The sequence below is a fragment of the Macaca nemestrina genome, chromosome 7, assembly GCF_043159975.1.
Source record: "Macaca nemestrina isolate mMacNem1 chromosome 7, mMacNem.hap1, whole genome shotgun sequence".
Taxonomy (NCBI): domain Eukaryota; kingdom Metazoa; phylum Chordata; class Mammalia; order Primates; family Cercopithecidae; genus Macaca; species Macaca nemestrina.
In genome coordinates this window covers 107,012,588-107,036,994 of record NC_092131.1, presented here as the reverse complement: position 1 = coordinate 107,036,994, position 24,407 = coordinate 107,012,588, and the positions used below count along the sequence as shown (strand labels likewise).

The following is a 24,407-nucleotide window of genomic DNA, read 5'->3' as shown; positions in this document are numbered from 1 at the left end:
TACCTCTCCTGGAGTCCTGTGGCCTGCTTGCCCCTGCAGTGGGCTGTCCCGGGTGCCATGTCTCCGCCGGGCAGGGGGTGTCGGCACCTGGACAGAGGCCTGAGGTGGGGCCTTCCCTAAGCTCTGGGCCCCACATTCTGGAGCTTGACTCAGAGAAGAAATGGGCTTACTGTCGGTGGTGGCCTCTCCTTTGGGCTTTGGAGGGGCGAATCTCTTTCTGTTGAAAGGCCTAGTGGGCTGGGGGGTGAAGGAGTGTGTGGGCTGGCCAGGAGCACCAGGCACCCCCTCATCTCTAGCCCCAATGGGTGCCTTCCCCTTGAGACTCTCTCCAGGCGCCTGGACACTCAGGGTCTGGGGGCCGTCTTCCCCCGGAAGTCTGACTGCCCGGGTGTTCTCCAGGTACATGTCCTTCAAGGAGAAATACATTTCCTGGCCTGGGCCCGGGCCTGGGCCAGGGGCCAGGGCCGGGGCAGGGGCCTTCTGGGCCTTGTCTGGAGTGCCCACAGCAGAGGTTGGCTTCCTGGTACTATCTGTGCTAGAGGACCCAGGCCCCCGTGCAGCCCTGCCTCTGGGCTGGGTCTGAACCTGCTCCACGCCCGCGGGCCCCTGAGTCCCGCAGGAGTCAGGCTCGTCTGAGCTGGGGATGCAGTTTTCTGAAGAAAGGCGGCTTCGGGCTGCCTTCTCTAACTCTGGCTTCCGCAGGCCTTGCTTGGATTCCTCATCTTTCTTTTTCTTCTTGGCCCCACTCTCCTCTTTGAGGACTCTCTGAGGCCCCAGCTCCATGGCGTCACAGATGTATGTCAGCAAGCCATGCTCTCCGTCCTCCCCATTCTCGGGGGCAGCCTCCCCGTTGGTGGTCACTTCTCCAGAAGCAAAACTGTTGATCAGGCCCAAACCTGAGTGCTGAGCAGACTCAGTCTCTCCCTCCTGCCAAACCGCCAGGGTCCCACCCTCAGGCTCCCTGGTAGGGACCGAGGGGTCCAGCGCTTCAGCCCCACTCAGTCGCCGCTTTCGCTGGAAGCGGTCGGGGCTGAGCTTGCGCAGCGTGTCGGCCTCCCCTGGCGCCGCCTTCTCGTGCTTCCAGCTCTGCTCGATCTCGCGCAGCTTTGCCGCAGCCTTGCGCTTCAACTTGGCGAACCAGCGCTGGTGGATCTTGTACTCGGTCATGGTGCCCACCTCCAGGACCCCTGAGCAGGACACAATGCCCTTGCTGTTCTGGGCAGAGGCCTGGTAGATGGCAGCATCTTCTTCTCGACACCTAGAGGTAGGAGCGTGAGGTGCCACCTCTCCCCTCCTGGGAGGTGAGAGCCCCCACACCCCCTAGCCAGAGCCGTTCAGAGCCGGGCACGCTTCCCCCTCCCCACTGCAAGCCCTGCTGTGTGCCACGCCCCATCTCACACGTCACAACATACAACACCCTCCATTACAGTTGAGGGAACTGAGGCTGGCAAAAGGGTGGCGGCTGACCAAGGCCATACTGTCCCAGGAGGGATTAGACTTGGGGCCCAGGAGAGCTCCCTTCAGAAGCATGTGACCAACACAGCCCCTTGTGAAGTCATGATGATACAGTTGCTTTTTTTGGCTGCTGACCTCATGGAAAATATTTCTGTAGGTCAGGACCTCCACTGGTTGCACCAGCTCTCTGTCAGGAATACTCCCACCCTGGCCTTAGGAGCTCCCAGACACTGGAAGGCAGATGTGGTTCACCAGGTAGTTCAACCACACAGCAGAACCCCGCCCGCCATCCCCAGAGAGTGCCTGGGCATCTCCACCTAGACTACTCCATTTCTGAGGGCAGGACCCCAGCCAAAGGGCCCTCGGGAGGGCAAAGAGAGCAGAACAGGCCCTTCTCCCTCACCTGTACAGCTGCAGTGTGTGGCGGTTGCCCTGATGAGTGATCTCATATTTTGGCAAGCCACAGTAGCGGTCCAGCTCCGTATCATCCTTGTACCAGGTCACCTCTGGCTCTGGGTATCCTGAGAAAGAAGCAGGAGATTGGGTTGCAGGAAGGCCAGTTCCAAAATAATGGGAAGAGGCCAGGCACTGTGGCTCACACCTGTAATTCCAGCACTTTGGGAGGCTGAGGTAGGCAGATCACCTGAGGTCAAGAGTTTGAGACCAGCCTGGCCAACATGGTGAAACCCAGTCTCTACTAAAAATACAAAAAAAAAAATTACCCAGACATGGTGGCGGGCTCCTGTAATCCCAGCTCCTTGGGAGGCTGAGGCAGGAGAATCGCTTGAACCCAGGAGGTGGAGGTTGCAGTGAGCCAAGATCTCGCCACTGCACTCCAGCCTAGGCGATAGAGTGAGACTCCATCTCAGTAATAATAATAATAATAATAATAATGGGAGGAGAGAACACGAGGCCATGGCTTTCCAGACCACCTGAAGAGACTGGACAGGACCACCTGCCCCAGGCTTGCTGGAAGAACAGAGCCACCGTATGATAGCTCAGCTTATTTTTAGAAGCTGGTCCCTGTCAAAGCTGAAAACAATTCCCCCTCAGCAGTAGGAAGGAAAATATGGAGGAGAAACTTCCTAGCTTCCTAATGGGAAGGGAGACAAGGAGTTTCCAGAAATCCCTGGCTCCTGGGAATAAGCTTCCTTCTATAGTGGCCCGTTCTACTTCCTCAACTGCAGTAAGGGCTCTATCTACAGAGATCTCCTCCCCCATGTCCCACCATGAGCATCTCTTCCAAGAGCCCTCCTTCTTTCATTTCAGGTTCCTGAGCTGTTAGGATTATTTGACAACATGGCTAAAGCATCTATCTGTCCACCCATTCATTCATTTACCTATCGTCCATCTGTCCACACATCTACACCCTTCCTACCCACCCTGTCACTGCAGTGACACTGACTGAGGTGTCTGCCCAGCCCCTTCTCGGGCACTTCCAGCCCACCCACAGGAGGAGCTCCCAGCTGTTACTGTCACATATCCCTTATCTCTCTGTCCATAGTTGATTGGTTCAGTAATGGACAGCAAATCAGCTAATCTAGCTAATTATTTGACCAAGTATTTGGGAATTAGGACCTACAGACAGTCTACCATTGTGTCTGGAAATTTAGCTTCAAAAGAGTAGAGCAGCCATGTTCTGCCACGTGGACTGAGAAGCAAACACTACAGTGAGAGATGGAAAAAGGAAGTCGATGTTCAGGATTGAATAAGAAGTGGAAGACAGAGAGAGTTCCAAGATATTTCCAAGTACTAGTTCCATTCCCTGCCTGGGCACAGCTGCCCTCCTCTTGTCAATTCCATAAGAAGCCCCTCTGGACTTACCAATGAATGCTGATTCATATCTTAAGCTGACTGATCTGCATTACTTGCTCGATATGAGACTGCTAACATACATTCACTCAAAGATATATATTAAGTATACATGAACAGCAAGCTAGGGTTATGAGGACACAGAACCACATGAGACAGGGTCTCTGCTCTCCAGGAGATTATTGTGCGAAAGAGAAGGTGAGACATGGCCAGGTGCAGTGGCTCAAGCCTGTAATCCCAGCACTTTGGAAGGCCAAGGCGGGCGGATCACGAGGTCAGATCGAGACCATCCTGGCTAACACAGTGAAACCCCGTCTCTACTAAAAATACAAAAAAAATTAGCCGGGCATGGTGGCAGATGCCTGTAGTCCCAGCTGCTCAGGAGGCTGAGGCAGGAGAATGGCGTGAACCCGGGAGGCGGAGCTTGCAGTGAGCCGAGATCACACCACTGCACTCCAGCCTGGGCAACAGAGCAAGACTCAGTCTCAAAAAAAAAAAAAAAAGAAAGAAAGAAAAAAAAGAAAAGGTGAGGCATGGCATGCACCCGCACAAGGCAGCAATGCACCTAGCATCTGCACAGGTGCTCTGCCTTTCCTACTGCCTACAGATACACCATGCTCCTAAGTAAAGCTTCCCCTCACTGGATCCTACCTGCTCGTGCCTAATCAAGGACATTTCTCCAGCAATTATTCCAGCTCACTCCTGCATCATCAAATTTTTCCTCTCTGTTACATCTTTCCCATCAACGTACAAGCCTGCTCTACTGTGTCCTTCTTTAAAAAGAACTTCCTTTGACCCCACAGCCTCCTCCAACCCCTGCTCTTATTTCTCTGCTCTCTGCTTTACAGAAAAATTCTTTGAAAGAGCTGCCTGTACTCACTGTCTTCATTTTCCTTACTCCAGTCAGATTTTTATAGCCTCTCTTGCACCAGAATTGCTCTTGTCAAAGTCACCCATAACTTGTACATTGCCAAATCCAATTCCTATGCCCATCTGCCTAATCCATCAGCAGTACCAAACCCACTTCCTGAAACCTTTGCTTCACTTGCTTTTAGGACACCGCTCTTTCTAACTACTCCTCCTACTTCACTGGCTGCTTTTCCTGAGCTCTTCATCAGTCCTCCCCTCCCACCTAGACCTGCCCCAGAGCTCAGGCCCCAGAACCATTTTCCATACTCTATCCCTACTCACAACCCAGAAGGTCCTAAATCTGTCCTGTGGCTTTCAAATATATGTATGCTTATGGACTCCCAAATTTCTATCTCCAGCCCAGTCTTCTTCCCCAGTCATGATTTCTGACTGCATACCTGGCATTTCCACTTGAAGGTCTAAGAGGTATCAAGCTTACCATGTCCCATCCAAGCTCCTTAGTCTGCCCTCCAAGCCAGTTCCCACAAATCTTAGTAAATAGCAACTTCATCCCTATATTTGGTTCAGGCCAAGACCTGGAGGCAATCCTGTATTCCTTTCCTTGTCTCACCTCTACTCCATCAAGCAATCTTGCTGGCCCTCCCTTAGAATATATCTAGAATCCGATCACTCCTTGCCATTCCGCACCAACAGCTTGGTCCACATTCCCGTCACCTCACACCTCAATTCCTACAATAACCTCCTCACTGATCTCGCTGCTTGGCTCTCTTCAGCCCATTCTCAGCAGAAAAGACAGAGTGATCCTTTTAAATAATGTTAGATCATGGTGCCCCTTTGCTCAAAACACCCCAATTAGCTCCATTTCACGCAGCCCTCATGATCTGGGCCCTGTGACCATGCTGGCCCCACCTCCCTCCACTTTCCCCCAGCTTGCTGTACCCCCTCATGTGGTCCTGCTGGCTTGCCTCACACACCATAGGAGCACCATGCCTTGACTCCTGCAGGGCTCTGTTACTTCTCTAGAGAGGCCTTCCCTACCACCCTGTGTAAAGCAGCAACACTGTCTCCCAGGCACTTGCTATTCCTCTTACTATGTTTATTCTTCTTCATAGAACACATTGCTACGTGACATATTATACACTTAGGAGTGTGTTGGTTTACAGCCATCCTTTCCATGACAAACATCAGCTCCATGACAGCAGGGACTTATCTGTGTTATTCACTGCTGTGTCCCCAGTTCCTAGAATAGTCCCTGGTATGGAATCAACACTCATTAAATATTTATAGATGAATAAATGAAGCAATGCACTAAGTGCTTAGGGCTGCAGAGAAGGGAGCAATCACCTCTGGCTAGAGACTCAGGAAAAGCTTTTGTAGTGAGTGGCACCTGAACTCAACTTGGAAGGTGGGCAGGATTTCAGGAAAGATGGGTTCCGTGCCTCCGATCTCCCGCTTCCCCTCAGCTCTCACGTCACCTGTACTTCCGCTTCACAGCACTAATCACAATACTGTCATTGACTACTTCCTTGCCTATCTCTCCTGCTAGACTTAGGTCCCATGTGGGTAGAAACTGTATCTTGTTCACTGCTATATCCCCACCACCTAAGACAGTGCCTGACACTGGTGTGGTAATTACTTAAAAGAAATCTGTGGGACGATAAGTAAATGAGTGAGTAGGGTGAACACACAAGGTGGATGGGAAGGGCATGCCTGACAAGGGAACCCCAACAGGAGAGGGGGAGGGTGACAAGCAAAGGGCATGCTGGGGAACTGCGTACAGGAGCAGGGAGCAGGGGAGGCGAGACTGCAGCAGCGTCGGCCAGGAACAAACTCTGGGCAGCCCTGGCTGTAAAGCGAGCCCCATGTTTCCACTGTGAGCTAAACCCCCTGGTTACATCACTGTGTGTGTGGCCAGAGCCAGCACAGGTGTCCTCACCATCCTGTGAGATGATCTCATCCCTACAAGGGCCCAGCTCAGAGCCTCCCTACCCCATGACCCACCCAGCACAGCCTCAGTCTCCAGGGCATCTGAGTCCAGCCAGATGCTCGGGCAAGAGGGCAGGGGTGGGGCAAGGAGAGAGGAGCTGAATGGACCCCACAGCCCCAGGGCTGGGGCCTCAGCCTCCATGCCACCCTCTGGTGCTGCCTCTACACAGCGGGCGCCAATCCAATAGCTTAGGGGCTTCATAACCACAATGAGCTTTGGAAGCAAATTTATTTGGGAGAACACATTGCCTTGAGCCCTGAATAATGTGAACTATATCCTAAAATGCATAAAAGCAGGAGGGCTCTGGGTCCTTCACTCCCAACTATGCATTTGTGCATGTCCACAGGCAGGTGTGCACACACTTCCAGCCCTGGCCAGGAGAGCCCACAGCAGCACTTGAGCCTGTGGCCTTCCCTCGGCCCCTTCACACCCTGTGACATCTGTTTCACAGCCAGCAGACCTGACTCAAGAACCCACCTTGGAAACTTGCAGCCTTGTCCCAACCGTTCCCAGTTCACAGAAGCTCTGATTCAAAAGAATAATGAATGGAAATGTAAAGTTTTCAAAAAGCTTTCAAATACATAGAATTTCATTTGACCCTCAGAACACTCCTGTGCAAATGATTGCTAACATTAATCATTTGAAGACTTACTATGTGCCAGATACTAAGCTGAATACTTCTCATGTATTATCTCATCTAATCCTCACAAAAATCCTATGAGGAATGCACTCTGCTACTAATCTCCAATTTAAGGACGAGGAAATCCCAGCTCATGAAATTAAAGCTCTTGTCCAAAGTTATCTAGCTAGCAAGTAGAGAGCCAGAATTCAAATCCCTCTCTTCTATAACACAAGCCAGTATTTTACTTCCTATTTTACACAAAAAGAAAATGAGGCTCAGAGAAGCTAAGTAACACCCAGGGTCACACAGCCAGCATGTGGCAAAGCCCTAGGTTTCCTTTTCCTTTCTCCAGTACTCTTTCCACTGGGGTTACTGGGACCAATATATAAGTTTTCGCTCCCAACAGTCATTTTTAGACTTACTTCTCTAAAAAAGTTTCTTCAGGAACATGGTCCTGTTTTAGAAGACTCAATCCCTTTGTACAACCTGCCCACTGTTGATGCTTCCTCCTTCCAGCCCAATATGAACATGTGCACCTACATGCAAACACACACACACACACAACATAGAATCTACAACAGAGTTGAGGAGAGTGGAGGAGGGAAGCCCCTGTGCTGGAGAGAGTGGGCTGCCTCAAGGAAGACAGTAGCACTCTGACCAGAGGGGCTCCTGGGGCAGACAGGAGCTAGCGGAGGCCCACTATCTTCCCATAAGCCTACTGTGAGTTGGAAGAACCCCAGGGCCTTGCCTCTCTTCTCCGTGACCCCAAGGGCTTCCATCACAGGTCAGCCAGCAGGAGCACTGCTGGCACAGATGACTCTCCCTCACCTGGACTAAGTTCTGACCACCAGGAAAGCATCACCTCTGCCTGGCAGGGCCCTGGTGGGCTCACTCATCCTAGCCTTGTTTAGGAAATGCTATCAGCAGTGAGGAAGGAAGAGTGCACGTGTGGTCACTCTGGAGACAAGCCAGGAGCAAAACAGCAGCCTCACACAGAGGCCAGTCTCAGCCAGAGATCCACCTCTCCAGTCTAGAGAGCTCCTGTGTCTAACCCTGACTCTTTAGTTTGCAGAACCTTCCACGTTGCCCCTCCTCTCCCCCCACCCCTCTCCTACAGCCTGCATTTTCTCCTTGCTAATTGGAAAAGGCTTGTTTGAGGTGTACTGTGGTGATCATAGAGACCTCTTTCCTAATGTACTACACAAAACTCAGGAAAGCTGAGATTCTGAATGTATGTGAGGATTAGTGGGGGCAGGAGAGGAGAAGATCAACAATGGACTAAAGTATGGATATCAGAGGTAGCCAGAGCCCCAGAAACCTTACAGACTTCATTGGTAGTGTTGTAGATCTTGGCACAGTAGGTGCTATGATATACACAGTAGGTAGGTTGTATGATATACAACCATATATCATAAAATAAATCTCTGAGCAGCCCTGCCTGGTCACCATGAGATGTGGCAGAAAAGGTTGCTCCTTTGGATTGGGCTTGAAACAGGGAACAGCTTACTTCCATGATGACACTGGGAATATTTGATAAAATACTCATGATTCTATAAGCCAGACTCATGTCTGGCATCTCCACATTGCTCTCAAACTCCGTGGCTACAAAGAAAAGAATGGAAAAGGAGAGGAAGGAGAGCCATCTCTGACACCTGCACCTCTCAAGTGGTCCCAGGTCCCCACTGCAGCTGCTGTTACCCAGGTATCAAAGCTGTGGCTGAAATGAACAGGCAATGTGGAAAGTGGAAAAGATACTGGTTTTGTCATCAGCACAGTCAAGGTTCACTGTGGTCATCTGATATGTACTGAGCATCTTTGTGCCAGCTCTGGAGAGGCATGATGTGTCAGGTGTGTGCCCTGTCCTTGTAGATGTCATGATCTTGTTGGGGAGAGAGATGTGTAAACAAAAAAACTATGTGGTGGAGGATGGAGCAAGAGCTCTCCTGGAAACACCGGAGATGACCTCCCAGAGGGCAAGCCCCTTGAAAGGTGAGAAGGATTTTGCCAGGCAGAAAATGAGTAGGCTTCTAGGTAAAAAGGCAGAATGAACATGCCATCTATCTTCACACCCTTCCTCAAGCTCACTAAACTGCCCTGAAAAGACTTTTTAATCAACAAAGATGAAGTGAACAGGCAAGGAGAGTAATAGGAGCAACAAAATTTTGAAAGTTAGAAAGCAGATGGACAAGTGGAAACTGACTTAGCAGACTCAAGACAGCTCAACCCTAAGCTAGCAGTGGAGAAAACTGAGAACTATCCTTTTGACACCAGAAAATCCCCAAAGGGCCTAAGAATTGGCAAATTGGTACCTCTGGAACTGGGAGAAAGAGGAAGGAAGAAAGGTTAAAAGGTGCTTAGAAAATAGATCTCTGGAACCCTTCACCCATTCTATCTCACTGGATGACTGCTCCTTCCCCACCACAGCCAAAGGTGAAGTTTATTATTTGGAAATGTAAAAGTCTGCCCTGAGAATAAGCCAGCATAACTGAGGGCATGACTATTCTATGAAAAATAGAAAAATGTAATAACCATGTATCATAAAATAAATGTCTTATGCTGAGAGCCCACCCAGCCCTCTGATCTGCATAACTCCCAGAAAACCTTTTGCTAGGAAACCTCACTAGTCCAAGAGGAAGAAACTAAAGAAACTTACTTGGCAGTTCCCAACAGTAGCTACCTAGATCACCCTACAGTAAACAGCCAAGTTTTCAGGCCCCTCCTCCTTGCTCAGAACCTCTGATCAGCTTGTAAGTCTCCTACTCTTGCTCATTGTCTGACAGCCAAAGATTTCTAGATATGGGAGGAAAGCCTGTAATTGAAGATTGATGACAAAATTAAATTAAACAGAGAAAAAGCAAGACAGAAGAAAAACTACGCAAGGAAAAGGAAACTTTTAGTAAACTATCATTAATAAGCGTCTCAGACAGCTAAGAAAAGATACTACATTCATGAAAAGTGCAGGCTGCTTACAGAAAATGACAAAAATTAAAACCCTTGGAAATTAAAATTCAGTAGAAGAGTTGAAAGATAAAACTGAGGAAATCTCCCAGAAAGTAGAGCAAAAGACAAATAGATGAAAGGGGAATAAAGGATAAGAAAATAAAAGTCCATGTCCAGGGGAACAGCTATCCAAACAGGAGTTCGTAAAGTAAGATGACAGAAAACAGGAGGATAAAATCAAATTTCCCAGAACTAAAGGCTCTCCGTTTCCAACTGAAAGCATCTAAGCATGTTCCAGGGTGAAGAGACCCATATCAAAATACATCATTATGAAATACCAGAACACTCTTACAAGCTTCCAGAGAGAAAAACTGGTCACATGCAAGGAATTAGGATCAAACTGTCTTCTCACTCTGAAAAGCAATATTGGAAGCAAAAAGATAATGGAACAATGTCTAAAATTCTGAAGGAAAATTATTTTCAGCTTCTAATTCTATACCCAGCCAAATTCCCAAGAAAAAGTAAAGTAGAAAAAAAGAGGCCGGGTACACTGGTTCATGCCTGCTATAATCCCAGCACTTTGGGAGGCCAAGGTGGGAGGATTGCTTGAGCCCAGGAGTTTGAGACCAGCCTGGCAACATAGTAGGACTTAGTCTACCACACACACACACACACATACACACACACACAAAATAAGCTGGGCGTGGTGGCACATGCCTGTGGTCCCAGCTACTCAGGAGGCTGAGGCAAGAAGATCACCTGAGCCGGGGAGGTTGAGGCTACAGTGATCTGTGATCATGCCACTGCACTCCAGCCTGGGTGACAGAGGAAACCTTGCCTCAAAAAACCAACCAACCAACCAACAAAAACATTTTCAGACACAAGGAATCCAACATCTGTTTCCCATGTACTCTTTCTAGAAAGCTACCAAAACAAGAATGTAAATCAAGAAAGAAAAAAATGTAGAATACAAAAAGCAGGAAAGTTATCACAGAAGAGAGGTAAAGCAAATCTAGAGGATAGCAACTGTGTACCAGATACAGGGAGAAATGAAGGCACATTGGAGCAGAGGGACTCAAGGGAGAGCAAGGTCCAGACCTTGCCATCACCATGCCCTCTGCTACTCCACCATCTTCAGGACCTGATGAAACCACTCGGGCAGTATTCAATAAAGCAAAAAAATAAACCAACAAAGGAAGACATGAGATCCAGGAAGTTGAATTAACCCCACAGAAAAGCAAAGGAAAGACCCAGGATAACAGCTGTGTATCAGGCCCCAAAAGGCTAGCAGTTCAGATAAAAGAAGAATGGAGAGCTCCAAGAGGAATATCTCCAAGGAAAGTAACTGCCAGATTACTGATGTCATTGACCTTGCAGAATATTGTCTTAAGAGGCTATTAGGAGGTATAAGAAAAATTAGCAACAGATACCAAAAAAAGAAACAAATGAAAAACTATGGAAAGTACTAACCTTAGGAAAAACAAAAGAAAAAAAATATGCATAGTATGCTACAATGTTCAGTTACAAATAATATTGCATAGGCATAATAAGGTAAACAGTAAAATTGATTTAAGCAAAAATTATGATATAACTGAAGCAGGATAGTTTTAGAAAACTATCATTAATAACAGTCAAGGAAGTAACCATGTCTTCAGGACACAGCAACCATCGGGACCATACAGTCAACACAATTAAGCCCTAGCATGGGCATTGTAAAGTTCATTAAAGCAAAGCTATCTCCAGTAGGGAAAGAAAGCAGGAGCATTTTGATTTTACCTGTCCTCAAACTCACCCTTTGCTCATTGTAATAGTAAAAAACACACCCCTGGGTGGAGATTTAAGATGCATGTCTCATTAGCATGGGTGTGGTGGCATGCGCCTGTGGTCCCAGCTACTCATGATGTTTGAACAAGCATGTACAGCTACTGCGCATGTGCACCCAGAAGACCACCCAGAACATGCTTATGAGCAACACCTCTTCCTACCGCCTCATGAATAATCATGTAAAACTTACAGAAAGGTAGTTTCCCTAGGTACCAGTCTTTGCTGTCTCATCCTCACGAGAAGCCCAAGCTGAATCTTCTCTCTCTCAGGTGTCCTGTCTATTCTGCACCTAACTTTTACAGTATTCTTTTTCCTTTGCAATAAATTGTTCTATCTCCTTTGCTGTGTGTCTTTTGTTTAAACCTTTTTAAACTAAGAAGATGAGAACCAAAGTCCCACAATTGCTGTCAACATAATTATATGAATAAGATAAGTTTAGGGAAATAGAGAAAATGATGGTATAAAAGAGCTAATTCCTTATCTACCATAACAGGAAGACAATAGAGAACATCTAAATATGAAGAATTTCACGTAGTACTCAGCATGATGGAAATGTATACATGCCAGAAGAAACAGCTAAAAGCTGAAAACAGTTGCTTCTGGGAAGACAAATTGAGAGGGGTGAACTGCTGTATTTTGAAGTATGCCTTTTAGTATAATTTGAAGTCTTAAATTATGTGCATATATTAATTTGACAAAGTAAAATTTAATTTTCTTTAAAAAGAAGCATTAAGGACTTTCTAAATAGAGAAAATCAGATGTGCAGAAGCACGAAGCTGTGAAAGAACTGGGTTTTTCTAGGAAACTCTAAGTGCCACAGTAACACAAGAGATGCAGGTGGGAAGCAGCATCAGATGCCGGAGAGCAAAAGCAGTGTCTCCCTCACCAGTGCTGCAGACTTTGGCAATGCATCAGCCTCTTTCAGCTTCCTCCTTGGTAAAATTTGACTAAAAATAGCACTTACTTCATAGGGATTTGTAAGAATGCAATGACAATGGAAACAGACAACTCGTGAAATTCACCATATGCCATACAAAGATATGGGATGAATACCTATGTCCCTCGGAGCAGAGAGTGTTCTCAGTCTGCAGCTCAGAGGGTTGAGTAAGGGTGAGAACTGCCCAAGTGAGAAGCTGTTTACTGGCTGGGGTAAACAAGTCCCCCAGAATTAGGGAATGTCACAGCTGGAAACCACAAATGCCCTTGACTTACAGAAACAACAGGCTCTCCAGAGGGAGCCTGGGCCTGGGATCTGATAGCTGCACAGCTGGGAGGGGTGGGTACCCATTCATGGGTCCTGCAGGCCCTGAGGCTGGTCAGGTTGGAGTCTCTACTGGGTGGTCTGGGGGAGAGGCAATGTCTGGAACCACCCTTCCAGCACTCCCACCCACTATCCTCCCCTTCCAAGGAGTATCACTCTGCTTCCTATTCTGCCAAACAGTTGCTTCAAATTCCACCATGAAGCTCAGTGAAATGCAAATAACAGTAGTCAGTTTCTAACACTTATATGGTACTTACTGTACATCAGGTACTACTCCAAACACTTTGCATGTATTAACTCATTCAATCTCAATTAACCCTATGAAGTGCATCCTATCATTATCCCCACTTTACAGATGAGGCAGCTGAGAGGTTATGTAATCTGCTCAGTGACATCATTGGAAAGGGGATGAGCCAGGACTCTAAGCCAGGCAGTCTGCCTCCAGGGTCTGTAGTCAGAATCACCACATGCAATTCTCCTCTCAGGCTTGAGACTCCCAACCGTCAAATTACTCAACTATAACATGGGGATACTCAGGGAGATGGCCTCAAAGATCTCTTTCCATTGGAGTACTTCTTTTCGTGCAATTAGTCCATTAGTCATGGATGTATGCCTGAGGGTCAGGAACCTTCACCAAGGACAGGTTACAAAGAAGAGTAGGGTATATATGTGGCTCCAGAATGGGAGGAGCAAGAGGCACCAGCCCACACAGGGAGGTTAAACTGGAGAGAAAGCTCAGAAAGTAAATATCACCTCACATAGTTTTGTGCACACAGCCTTTCCACCCCACCATTCCTGTCCTCACAGCCTCCTTGGACCCTGCTCTCTGCAGAGGTCCTGGCATGCAGCATACAGACTCCTTACCTGTGACGATGCAGGTGAACCTGACGTCGCTGTCCTCACACACAGCCCGGGACTTGAGTGTGGTCTCGAATAGCGGCTGGGTCTCCTCTGTGAGCTGAGCAATGATGGAGCAGAAGGTGCTCCTAGGAGAGGCAAAGAGCTATTCAGAGCTGGCCTTCCCCACAACAAACAGCACAGCCTGGCCTGTCCAAGGTAGCTTCCATCTCACCACGCCTGTTCATCTTCCTGCGGCCAGAGCTCCAGCACCCAGGCAAGTCTTTCTTCAAGGCAGCCTGTGCCTCTTGGCTAGGCTGGGGCCAGGTATCAAGGGGTTGAATGGAATCCTGACCCAGACCCATTACAATAGGCAAGTTACTGACCATGGGCCAGGCTCCTGAGCATGCCATGCTACCAGCTGAGGCATCCCATCCCATCATTGTTGGGGGGGGCCTTACTTCACCCTGCACCTTTCATCTCCAGGGACACTGGTGCATGAGGGAGACACACAGATAAGTAGGTCAAGCCTCGGAGATGGAACCCCCAGCATAGCAGAGCCTCCATTCATGCCAAGAGGGGAAGGCCAGCCAACCCTCAGTGACTCAAGGTCCTAAGAGCACAGGAGCCTCTCCTAGAGCTTGGGCTTAGGAAAAAAGCTCCTACATTTGTGAGTGCAGACCCACAATGGACAAAGAATAAGCTGGCCAATGCTAGGGGTCTAGACCCAAAGGGGAACTCTAATTCATAAGGGTATCAGAAAGGAGAGACCCACCCCAAATGAAGCTGAGAAGCATCCTTGGAAAGCCAGCTGTGGCTCCCCTGCTCCATCCCTGGATACCACATGCTGAAGTGAAACATGGTTGGCTGCTCCAGGACCAACCAGCAGGAGTGCCAAACCACAAACAGATCCACCCCTGCAAAAGCCAGAACTTTTAGTTCCCTTCTCCAGTCCATCTCCCAGATTTCAGGGGCATCAGTAAGCACTGAGTCCAGTACAAACTCACCAACAATGCTCAGGGCTTACAGTCTTCTCCTTCCTGGGCCCAGGAAGCAAACCACCATGCCAAACCCTTTCAAGGGCCAGCAGAGACACAGTGCGTTCCTAGGTGTGAAGCGCCACCACATAGCCAGGTTGTGTGGTGCACAAGCCATGCCCGGCCCTCCCTCCCCAGGCATACATCCCATTGTGAGCAGCAGAGAGGACTGTGAGGGGGGCAAAGTGAAGAGAAGCAGGAGAAACTGTAGTGAGAAAGACACATCATTCAAAGGTGCCTTTCCCTGTGCCTCAGAGGAAGGGATGGTCACCCAAGAGCAATGTTTGTCTGTCCATGGCCTCTCTGCCAGGGGCCAAGAGAGTCTGTGGAAGCAGAAGCAAACAGGATCTAGAACCCTACACACTTTGTGGGGAGGGGTTCCACATTCAATGTATCTTTTCTGTGAATATTATTCTAGACTTGAGTTTGAAGAGAAGGGTTGTACCCCAGAGAATATCTGGAATCAAGTAAGACTTCTGGACTGATGGGGGTCCCGCTATGGTTTCACCACAGGAATGCAGATACCTGGGCGTTCCTGGAGTTGACAAGGTCCCTCCCCGACAAAGATCACCCATAAAGGGGATCCCAATCTCACATACCTGAACATTTGAACCAGGTCTGCAGTTAGACACATTCTGTAACACTCCCTACAACCTTCTGTCACCTACAACTCATCTGTGCAATAAACTTCTTTTCCTTTTCTTCTTAAGCCACTCAGAAATAGAGGGTCCTCAGGTCCTAGGCTATCAACTCCCTGAACACTCAGGAAGTGTTAATATCTGAAAATGTTTCTTGCTGCTATCATACTAACAGCAATTTCTGATTTGGGGAAATATCAAATCTCAATCAACAGTTTCTAGAAACCACCAGGGTAAACATAATCCTACTTCCATGAGTCTGTAGTTAATTCAAACCATCCCTAATTATGTCCTCCCTGCATAATTTGAATACTATCTCATCCATGACCTTGAGCCTGGATCCAATATTCAGTTGAGACTCCTAGGTATGAAGCCGCTTGGACAAATCTAAGGAAATCATTTCGGCTACTGGATAAGTGAGACAACAGGGAAGCTATGCTTTAAGAAAATTTGCAGAGACAAATGCTCATGCTAGATATTGAAAAACGGGCCGGGCGCGGTGGCTCATGCCTGTAATCCCTCCACTTTGGGAGGCTGAGGCGGGCAGATCACGAAGTCAAGAGATCGAGACCAGTCTGGCCAACACGGTGAAACCCCGTCTCTACTAAAAATACAAAAATTAGCCAGGCGTGGTGGCAGGCGCGTGTAGTCCCAGCTACTCGGGAAGCTGAGGCAGGAAAATCGCTTGAACCCGGGAGGCAGAGGTTGCAGTGAGTTGAGATCGCGCCAGTGCACTCCAGCCTGGCGATAGAGAGAGACTCCTTCTCAAAAAGAAAAAAAAAGAAAAAAACAAGTAGTTATTTTATTTCATTATTCTTTTTGAATGGAAAAGAACATATCTTCTCAAACTTTCCACATTAGGTCCTAAGCTGTATTACAAAAATGTTTACATTAGAAAACAAGTAACAGCCGAAAGGTGTGGCTAGATGAAAGCCTTCTCTTTAGGGAAGTGGGCTTGGGGTACATTTGGAGGCACAGGGAGTCACTTTATATACTGTCATGTTCTGCTGAATGTCACACAGCTTCTCATTGTGACAAGCTTTCTGTCCCCGTCCTCCAAACCACTCGAATGTGGGATAGACTCTGAGTGTGCTGCGCCCTATGCCCTGGAGAGCCAGGAAGTCCACACATCTGGAAATGGTCTTGTCCAACCCTGATGAGTCCTTCCAACTCCATGACTTCATAAGGATATCACAGACTAATCATATGTCTCTAAGGAACACCAGAATCATTGGTTTTCATGATGTTAACCTAACCTTGCCCTTAGGTTAGATTTGGTTTGCCCAGGTCCTCTCCTTTCAACGCTTACCACACTCCACTTGGAATTAGTTGTGATATCCTCAGTTCCACCCATGAGCCACACAGAACAAAGTCTCCTCAGTGTTCATCCCCATCAAGGACCATGGACATAGTAGTTGCTAATCATGTCTGTAAACATTAGCTATTCAGAAACCAGTTAGCTATTCTGAAATCTTTCTCTGTGTGAAGAAAATGTAGCTAACTCTCCCCAAATCTATCAGAGTCTGGGATGAGGCCCAAGTGGTGGGAAGGAGCCAGGAAATGTTCCCATTTTGATTGTAACAGTCAGTTCAGCCAAGGGTAAAGAGCTGTCCTTCAGTTCAGGAGGCAAGAAGACAGTCATTCACCCAGCAAACCTGGACCATGAGCCTGCTCAGACCTTGCCCTGACCCTGCAGCAGATTCAGAGAATAAGTTATGCAGGAATACACTAACGTGGTATTCTCTGATCTCACAGAGTTCAGTCTTCAGGGATGGGGAGGAACCAAAGAAAAGGAAAATTCAGAGAAACAGGAGGTAAAAGGAGAACTTAAATGACTGCAGAAAAAAATTTTAAAAGGCAGTTGCCATGTCTAGAAGAAGATAGACAATAAGGTATCACACCTAGATATGTGGTTCCAAAAACATGAAAACCTAGAATTGGGGCCAGGCACAGTGGCTTACGCCTCTAATCCCAGGACTTTAGGAAGCCAAGGCAGGAGGATCCCTTGGAACCAGAAGTTCAAGACCAGGGAATACAGTGAGACCCTGTCTCTACAAGAAAATTTTTAAAAATTAGCCAGGCATCATGGTGCATTCCTGTAGTCCCCGCTACTCAGAAGGCTGAGGCAGGAGGATCCCTTGAGGCCAGGAGTTCAAGGCTGCAGGGAGCCATTGCATTCCAGCCTGGGCAACATGACAGAGCAAGACCCTGTCTCTAAGAAATAAAAAACCTGGGATGGGGAAGAGGTGGGTCATGTGACATGACTGGTGGCTCCCTCTTCTGTTCCCATCATGTCTCCTAGGGACACAGAGATGTCATTGCAGGCATCTCAGAGACCCCTGCCCATATTTCTATTCCTGATATCCTGTGCCCATCTCAAATGGCCCATGCAAGCATCAACTCTGGCCCCCTGTGAGAGCCATGTTCACCTGAGTACCTTCTTGCACTCTCCCCACCCGCCCTCCAGCTCTCCCCTCACCCCATGCAGCCTGGTTAGTGCACGAGCAGTCACTCAGTGGCCCCTCAATGCCCAGACCCAAGAAAAAAGCAGTCAGAGAAATGTAGTGCAATATGCATTTACCTTCCAGAGCTGGGGTGAGACAACCGGTTGCTTGATAAGCTAAGCAAAAACAGCAAATGGAATCATTAGGCCAAAAAAGCAAGGAGAAGGAAGTAGGCGAAATCAACAGTCGCAAACTATTAATCGGCCACCTTCTGCGGCCCAGAAGCCTTTCTATTAAAAGGGACCAGCTGTCTTAGTTGGCCTGCTCCATTTAGCAAGTGGCCTGACCACCGGACACCAATGTATCTGAAACCAAGAGCTCATTAAATGCAGCAAAGTCCAGGAAAATGGTTAGGCAGAAAGGAGGCCCCTTGGGGCTGTGCTTTGAGAAAGGTGCGTCCCAGGCATTTGGGTCACTGCCCCAGAGAGGGAGGCTTACAGCTGCCTGGCATGTTTCCCCACCCCACAGCATACCAGCCTGGGGGCAAGCTCCTGCTTCAATTCTTGGCCTTTGGGAGAAAAGAGCCCCATTCCTGGAAATCCCCTGAGAGGCTAGGAGAGAGAGACAGGTGGCTTGGAGAACACCCATCATTAATATGTTAAAGTATGGTTAAAGAGGCCACGCAAGGCAAACCAGCTGGGAGAGTGAAAAAGAGAAAAACAAAGCAGTTAATTCAGCAGGAGCTGGGAGGCACCCAGCTTCATGGTCCACACAAGGCCCATTCTGCCTGAGGCCCTGATCATCCCTCCTGCCTGGGGCAGCTAGGAAAGGCCACTGCTTAGGGCACTAGGATGAGGACCCACATAGGACCACCCCTTACTGGAGTTCTAGCCCACTTACTATGAGCCAACTATTCCCTCTCCCTCCTCCATTCCGGATACAAAAATCTCCAGTGGGGCCCTGGATCCCAGCTCCTTGAGAGATGTCAGGGCTCACCCCATCCACACTCCCTTCAGCTGTCCCTATCATGAGAAGAGCTCTCCCTTCCTTATCAGCAGCCCAGCCTGTTCAGTGGTGCTCACGGTCTGTGTCTCTATGAGGATCCCATCTCTTTATAACCACAAAACCAAACCCATCCTTTTCCCTAAAACCTGGCTTCACCCCTAACCCCGGGCTCCTGGGTTGGTAGATACCTCCAGCATTCTCCCAAACTCCTAAGCTCAAAACCTGCCATCTTGGATTACTACTTCTTCCCCAACCCCAAATCCAGTCCGTCCACAATTCTTGTCCCTTCTTTCTCCCCTTCTCTCTACTCTTGTTGTTGCACTACAATCTAGACCCTCATGGCTCCACACTGATGACCACCTCAACCCCTTCTCCTTAACCCCTCATATAACCCACTTCTCTAACAAAATGCTGCAGTCCCCCAGTGTAGAGGACACTGAGTCTCCACTTCTTGACTGGGCGGGTGGGGGCCTCCCTGATCTACTCACACTCCCACAACAACCAGGTTCCCTCTACTTCCCAATGCTCTGGTGCCACCATAGCCAGGCCTGTCCCTTATTGGCATGAAAAGTCCTTCCTGACCCCTGACCCCTTTTGTCCTCCCTGTTTGGAAAGTCCTTCTTCCCTCCTACTGCTCAATTAAATCCTGCCCATCCAGCCTTCAAACCTAGTTCTTGTAGTTTCTGTGGCTCCTAGCACAGTGCTGCACAGACAATGGGTATTTAACTGCTGTTCTATAGAAGGGGGAGAGAGAGAGAAAAAAAAAGAGAGAGAGAGGAAGAAAAAGAAAGAGGAGGAAAGTAGAGTGGGGGGCCTGGGGAGAGAGGGCAGGGGAGAGAAAGGCATTTTTCAAGCAGGAAGGGTGCTGCTCCCCAGAGGGAGCTGCTGCTCCAGAAAAGATGGAAAGGAGTGTGCTAGAGTGCAGCTGCCTCTGCTCAGAACTTTAAAAATCCTTTGGAGGCCGCCTGGGCAGAACCTCCCATGGTTCCAAGGCACTGGCCAACTCCATCCTTTCCTGACCATAAATTTCCTTTGTCCCTCTCCTTTAGGATTGGGAGATTTCTTCTTCTTTGGGTCTGGACTTCTTCCCTGGGAAGGAGAGGGGGAGAGTTAGCTTTCTAATTCAGAAAGGAAAATGACAAGTTCCACCTACACGTGGGTCAAGAAATGAGCTGGGACAGAGGACCCCTCCCCCAGCTCTGCTGCTCCTGGACCAACCATCCTGCCCTCTCTAGGCCTCGCCCTTGCATCATTAGTCAGGTCAGGAGAAACCCTGGGCTAATGGAGGCACCTGGTCTTCAGAAGGTGGAAGACCTGCCTGTGCCCTGCTGGCTGGGCCACAGCTAGGCTCAGGGCTGTCACCCAGGCAGGGGAGCTCCCCATTTACTGCCTCTGAGGGGGAGCCAAATGAGAGGCATCAAATGTTGGGGCAGAAAAACTTTAAAGAGTTCTTTATGCCACCTTCATCTCACAAAATGGGAATTCATACGTAAGCAGAATAGGAAAAAAGAAAAAAGTTGGGGGGTGGGGTTGGAAATCAGGGCCCAGAAAGGAAAGGTCTCCTCATAAAGGAGTGAAGCTGGGACTGAGCACAGTGGCTCATGCCTGCAATCCCAACACTTGTGGGGCTGAGGTAAGAGGATCGCTGGAGCACAGGAGTTCAAGATCAACCTTGGCGATATAGCAAGACCCCATCTTTATAAAAAATAAATAATTAAAAACTAAACTTGGCTGGGTGTGGTAGCTCTCGTCTGTAATCCCAGCACTTTGGGAGGCCGAGGCAGGCAGATGACCTGAGGTCAGGAGTTCAAGAACAGCCTGGCCAACAGGGTGAAATCCCGTCTCTACTAAAAATACAAAAATTAGCCGGGTGTGGTGGCAAGCATCTGTAATCCCAGACTACTCAGGAGGTTGAGGCAGGAGGATGCTTGAACCTGGGAGGCGGAGGTTGCAGTGAACAGAGATCATGCCACTGCACTCCAGCCTGGGTGACAGAGCAAGACTCCATCTCAAAAAAAAAAAAAAAAAAAAAAAAAAAAAACACCAAACACTAAAAGAGTGAAGTAGGCTACGGAAAACCAGAACTGACCACAGAAGCTGGGAGATTCCATCCCTCCCGGCTTTCATCTATTCCGGGACATAAAAGGCCTTTGGACAGTCCTGGCCTGATACCTCAGGTTCCCTAAAAGCCCTAGACAGCCTGGCTGACCCATGCTGAACAGCAGAGCTACAGGTTCTGTGACTTCTCTGAGTCCACCTGGACCAGGACCTCCAAGAATCCAGGGGGCAGGGGCTTCTGGAACTTCTGAATATCCCATAAAAGCTAATTAATCATAACTGCTTCTACTCAACTGTTGTGGCCCCTTAACTTCTCTAGCCTACCCACATCTCACTGTCCTATGGGGGTGAGGTCCCAGATGCCGGGTGACCTAGGGGCTGGGCCTACAGTTTGGTGGAACTATCTGCTTGTTGGACCTCTGACCCCAGTGGACATTGGAAATATTCTTGCACCGACATGGACTAGAACCCTTTCAGAGCTGTGGGGCAGAGAAAGGTGCATGGGGAGATAGGTTCTGGGCCCTCCACCAAGGCCTCTGTTGTCCATCAGCTCAGCTGTCCATCAGCTCCCAGGGACAGCCCCTCCTCACAAGGGCCCATGAGAATGATGCCTGGAGAGCTCCATGACACATCTGTGTGAAGGCAGACCCACATGTTGGAGCCAAGAGAGTGGGGACAGAACTTGCCTCTCAGTCAAGGACTCAGGACTCTGGCATAGTCAGGGCTCAGCTAGGCTGGAGTCAATATAGTTGGCAAAATTCTCCAGGGACTGTCTTTCTCCCCGTCTCTAGGGAGCTCTCCCCACCCCCACAGGCAGTGAGGCTGTTCTGAGGGACAGCAGACAGTACGATGGCTCCCTCCAACACAGGTCAGGCCTTGCTAGAGAGGCAGGAACTGCCCCGCCCCCTCCTCTCCCCACTGTAGCCACAGTCACATTCTCCCCACTTTGGCCGGAGGCTTTTCCAGAAGCCTGATAAATCTGGCTGTCCTTGTCTCTCAGAACCTCTGGGGGTCTGTGGCTAGCTGGCAGGAGCAGTAAAAAACTCTGCAGGGGCAAAACACAGCCCAAAGTCCAAAGCTCTCTCCCACTCCTCCTGTCTTGCCCCCTCCAGATACTTGATGAAAGAGACTCCTTTTAAGAACATTCCCATTTAGGTCCAAAGGGACTTAAGCCAGCCACTTCTATCCCACCTCTAGCTCTCAGGCTGGCACAAGCTTTGTGCTCATGAGGTGTGCAATTAACATTTATCTATCATACAACTGCACAGTCAGGCAGCAGCACTGTGTCCACTCTCCAGTCCTTTTCCTAAAATCCCAGATCTCCTGCCCTCCCCATTCTGCCTGGTTTTCAAGGTACTATTTCCTCCCTTCCTTCATTGCTGCTGTCTCCAAGAAGGACCCTGGTTCTGCCTCTTCTGTTTGTTCCACTGGTATTGACAAAGGCCAAACACAGGAGGCAAAGCCCAGACAAATCACTGTGACAAGTGTGAGGCTCCCACAAGGGAGTCAGCTTCTCTAAGGGCTGGAATTAATGTCCAAATTTCATTCCGGTTTATCTGTAGAGCCAGGAGTAGGAAAAAGGGGTATTCTTTGCTGGCAGCCAGGGGCCTTGTTGAGTCTGACTCAGTCACTAACATCAGTCCTCAGCCCTGCCCCAGACATATGACACCATTTGACGAGTTTTATGCAGAAACTGGTTCCGGTTACATTTGAACTTTCCCAACTCCAAGGTCAATAGGACTCAGCCAATTCACGAGGAAGTGCCCAGGACTTTTCCTGAATGTCCTTGATGCCTGTTTTTATGCTGTTTTAAGAATGGAGAACAAGAGGTCTCTGGACAGCCTCTTGGAGGAATGACTGTTTTCTGTATAATACACAAGCCAAGTTCTCAGGCTATGAAACAACCACTATCTCAACACATTTCCCTTTGGAAAATAGACTCCAGAAGTGGAGGGAAACTGAGCTGCCCACAGGGGGCAGGAAGTGTCTGTCTCCATGGCAATGCGCGTGTCCATGTGCGTCTGTGTGCCTTTGATTGCCTGGATGGGTGTCTATTGTCTTTGTGTCTTTATATATGTGGGTGGCCTAGCTGCTAAACCAAAGCTTCCATACCTCTTAAACTCTTGGAAGACCAGTGAAGAGCTCATTAGTTCCACACCTCCCTTGGCATTTCCCTTCCCCAAACTGGACAGGGCACTTTGCTCCCTCAGAGCTGCAAGTCCTTAATTCCCGACATCCCCAGACAGTATGTCATCCCACCCCCTATCTCACCAGCCCCAACTCAGGTCCTGGGGAGGACCCAAGTTCTGGGCCCAGTAGAGGAACCTTATTTACAAAGGTTTATTTCTTTCTGGGGAACCTCCCCACCCTGAGCTAAGTAGCCCCTACTCTGGGCAGCCCCCCAGCACCCTCTCCCTGTCCCCACCAGTTCTCTCCCGCTCCCTACCTGCCAGGGAGGAATTTCAGCCACTCTGACTTTCCTTATCTCTAACTGTGGAATCCCAAGCCAGGGAATAGCAGGGTAGGGGCGGGGGAGATAAAGAAAGCCTTCAGACCCCATGAAATCACTCCAAAGTGGAGCCTTTGTCCTCTCTTGAGCTTCGCACTGCCAGAGGCCTCAGGCCCATGGATCAGGACGGGTCACAAGGGGCTATGAAGGCTATTCCAGCTACCACGTCCCCAGACCCTGGGCCTTGGGGCTGAGAGGGCTCGAGGGCGCAGGCCCAGCCCAGGCCTACAGGGACCAGGCCGCCCTCACAGGGACTGATCCCAGGGCCTCGCCCAGCCCAACGCCACCCTGCCCCTCGGTGCCACTCACCTGGTCTCCGGCCGCACGCTGAGCAGGTAGCTCCGGCTGGCTGGGCTGGGGATCCACACGGGGCCGTCGTCCTCACCGTCGCCCCCCGCCCCAGACCGCCCACCCGCGCCCCAGCCCCGGCTGGGGGCCCTCCGCGACCCCATGGCGCCGCCCTCACCGACTGCCGGCCCTCACCCGCCCCTGCCTCGCCCGTCCTCCAGGCCCCGGCCTCCGGGCCCCTGCCCGCCGCCGCCGCTCCCGCCCGCGGCTGACGCGAGCCCCTATTTATAGCCGGTGGCCAGGCCGTCGTCACCTGCTGCTGTCCCTCCCCCGGCCCGGCCCGGGCAGCGCGGCTCGGAGACTCTGGGGGGGCGCCGGGCCCTAGGCGCCCGCCCCAGAGTTGGCTCCCAGTGCGCTCCCTGCTCCCTCGGCGGGCCTGGTGTCTGCAGCAGCGCCTTGTCGGGCGAGGCCCGGGGAGCCTCGGAAGGAAGGCGCAGCGTGAACATGGAGACCAGGACAGGTCCCTTCGTGGAACTCCCAGGACCCGGCTCCCGGCTGGCCTTCCTCCCCTGCTCATGTCCCGTTTTGCATATGAGGGGTCCACGAGGCCTGGCTGGGGCCAGGGGGAGCCAGGTCAACCGCTGGTCAGCTTGAGCTGGACCGCAGGAGACCAGGGAGCCAAAGAACTGGCCCTCTTCCTGGCACCAGCCCTGACCCTCGCCTTGCCTCGCCAGTGGCTGTTGGCCCAGCACGTCGACAAGCCCAGCCACCTTCATTAGTGACCTGAGTCCCTGAGAGGCCGGAACCCCTTGGGATCTCT

At 49.8% G+C, this 24,407-nt stretch overlaps 1 protein-coding gene across 5 annotated transcripts in view; it reads right to left on the bottom strand.

Annotated features, from left to right (window-relative positions):
- The window catches only part of LOC105464710 (alpha kinase 3), a 57,862-nt gene extending 34,014 nt beyond the window's left edge, over positions 1-23,848 (bottom strand). Inside the window, exons 1-5 of one of the 5 annotated variants that reach the window (XM_071100772.1) lie at positions 23,609-23,848; positions 17,865-17,903; positions 13,636-13,757; positions 1,859-1,976; positions 4-1,258 (exon numbers count right to left, since the gene is read on the bottom strand). In XM_071100772.1, coding sequence (XP_070956873.1) covers positions 4-1,258; positions 1,859-1,976; positions 13,636-13,757; positions 17,865-17,903; positions 23,609-23,751 — 1,677 coding nt within the window. In that variant the 5' untranslated portion in view covers positions 23,752-23,848. Of the gene's footprint in view, positions 1-3; positions 1,259-1,858; positions 1,977-5,076; positions 5,371-6,601; positions 6,650-13,635; positions 13,758-14,383; positions 17,728-17,864; positions 17,904-23,608 lie in introns of those variants that run through there. The other 4 variants (XM_071100773.1, XM_024787625.2, XM_024787624.2 and 1 more) reach the window with 4 other exon arrangements.
- Positions 23,849-24,407: the final 559 nt, after the last annotated feature.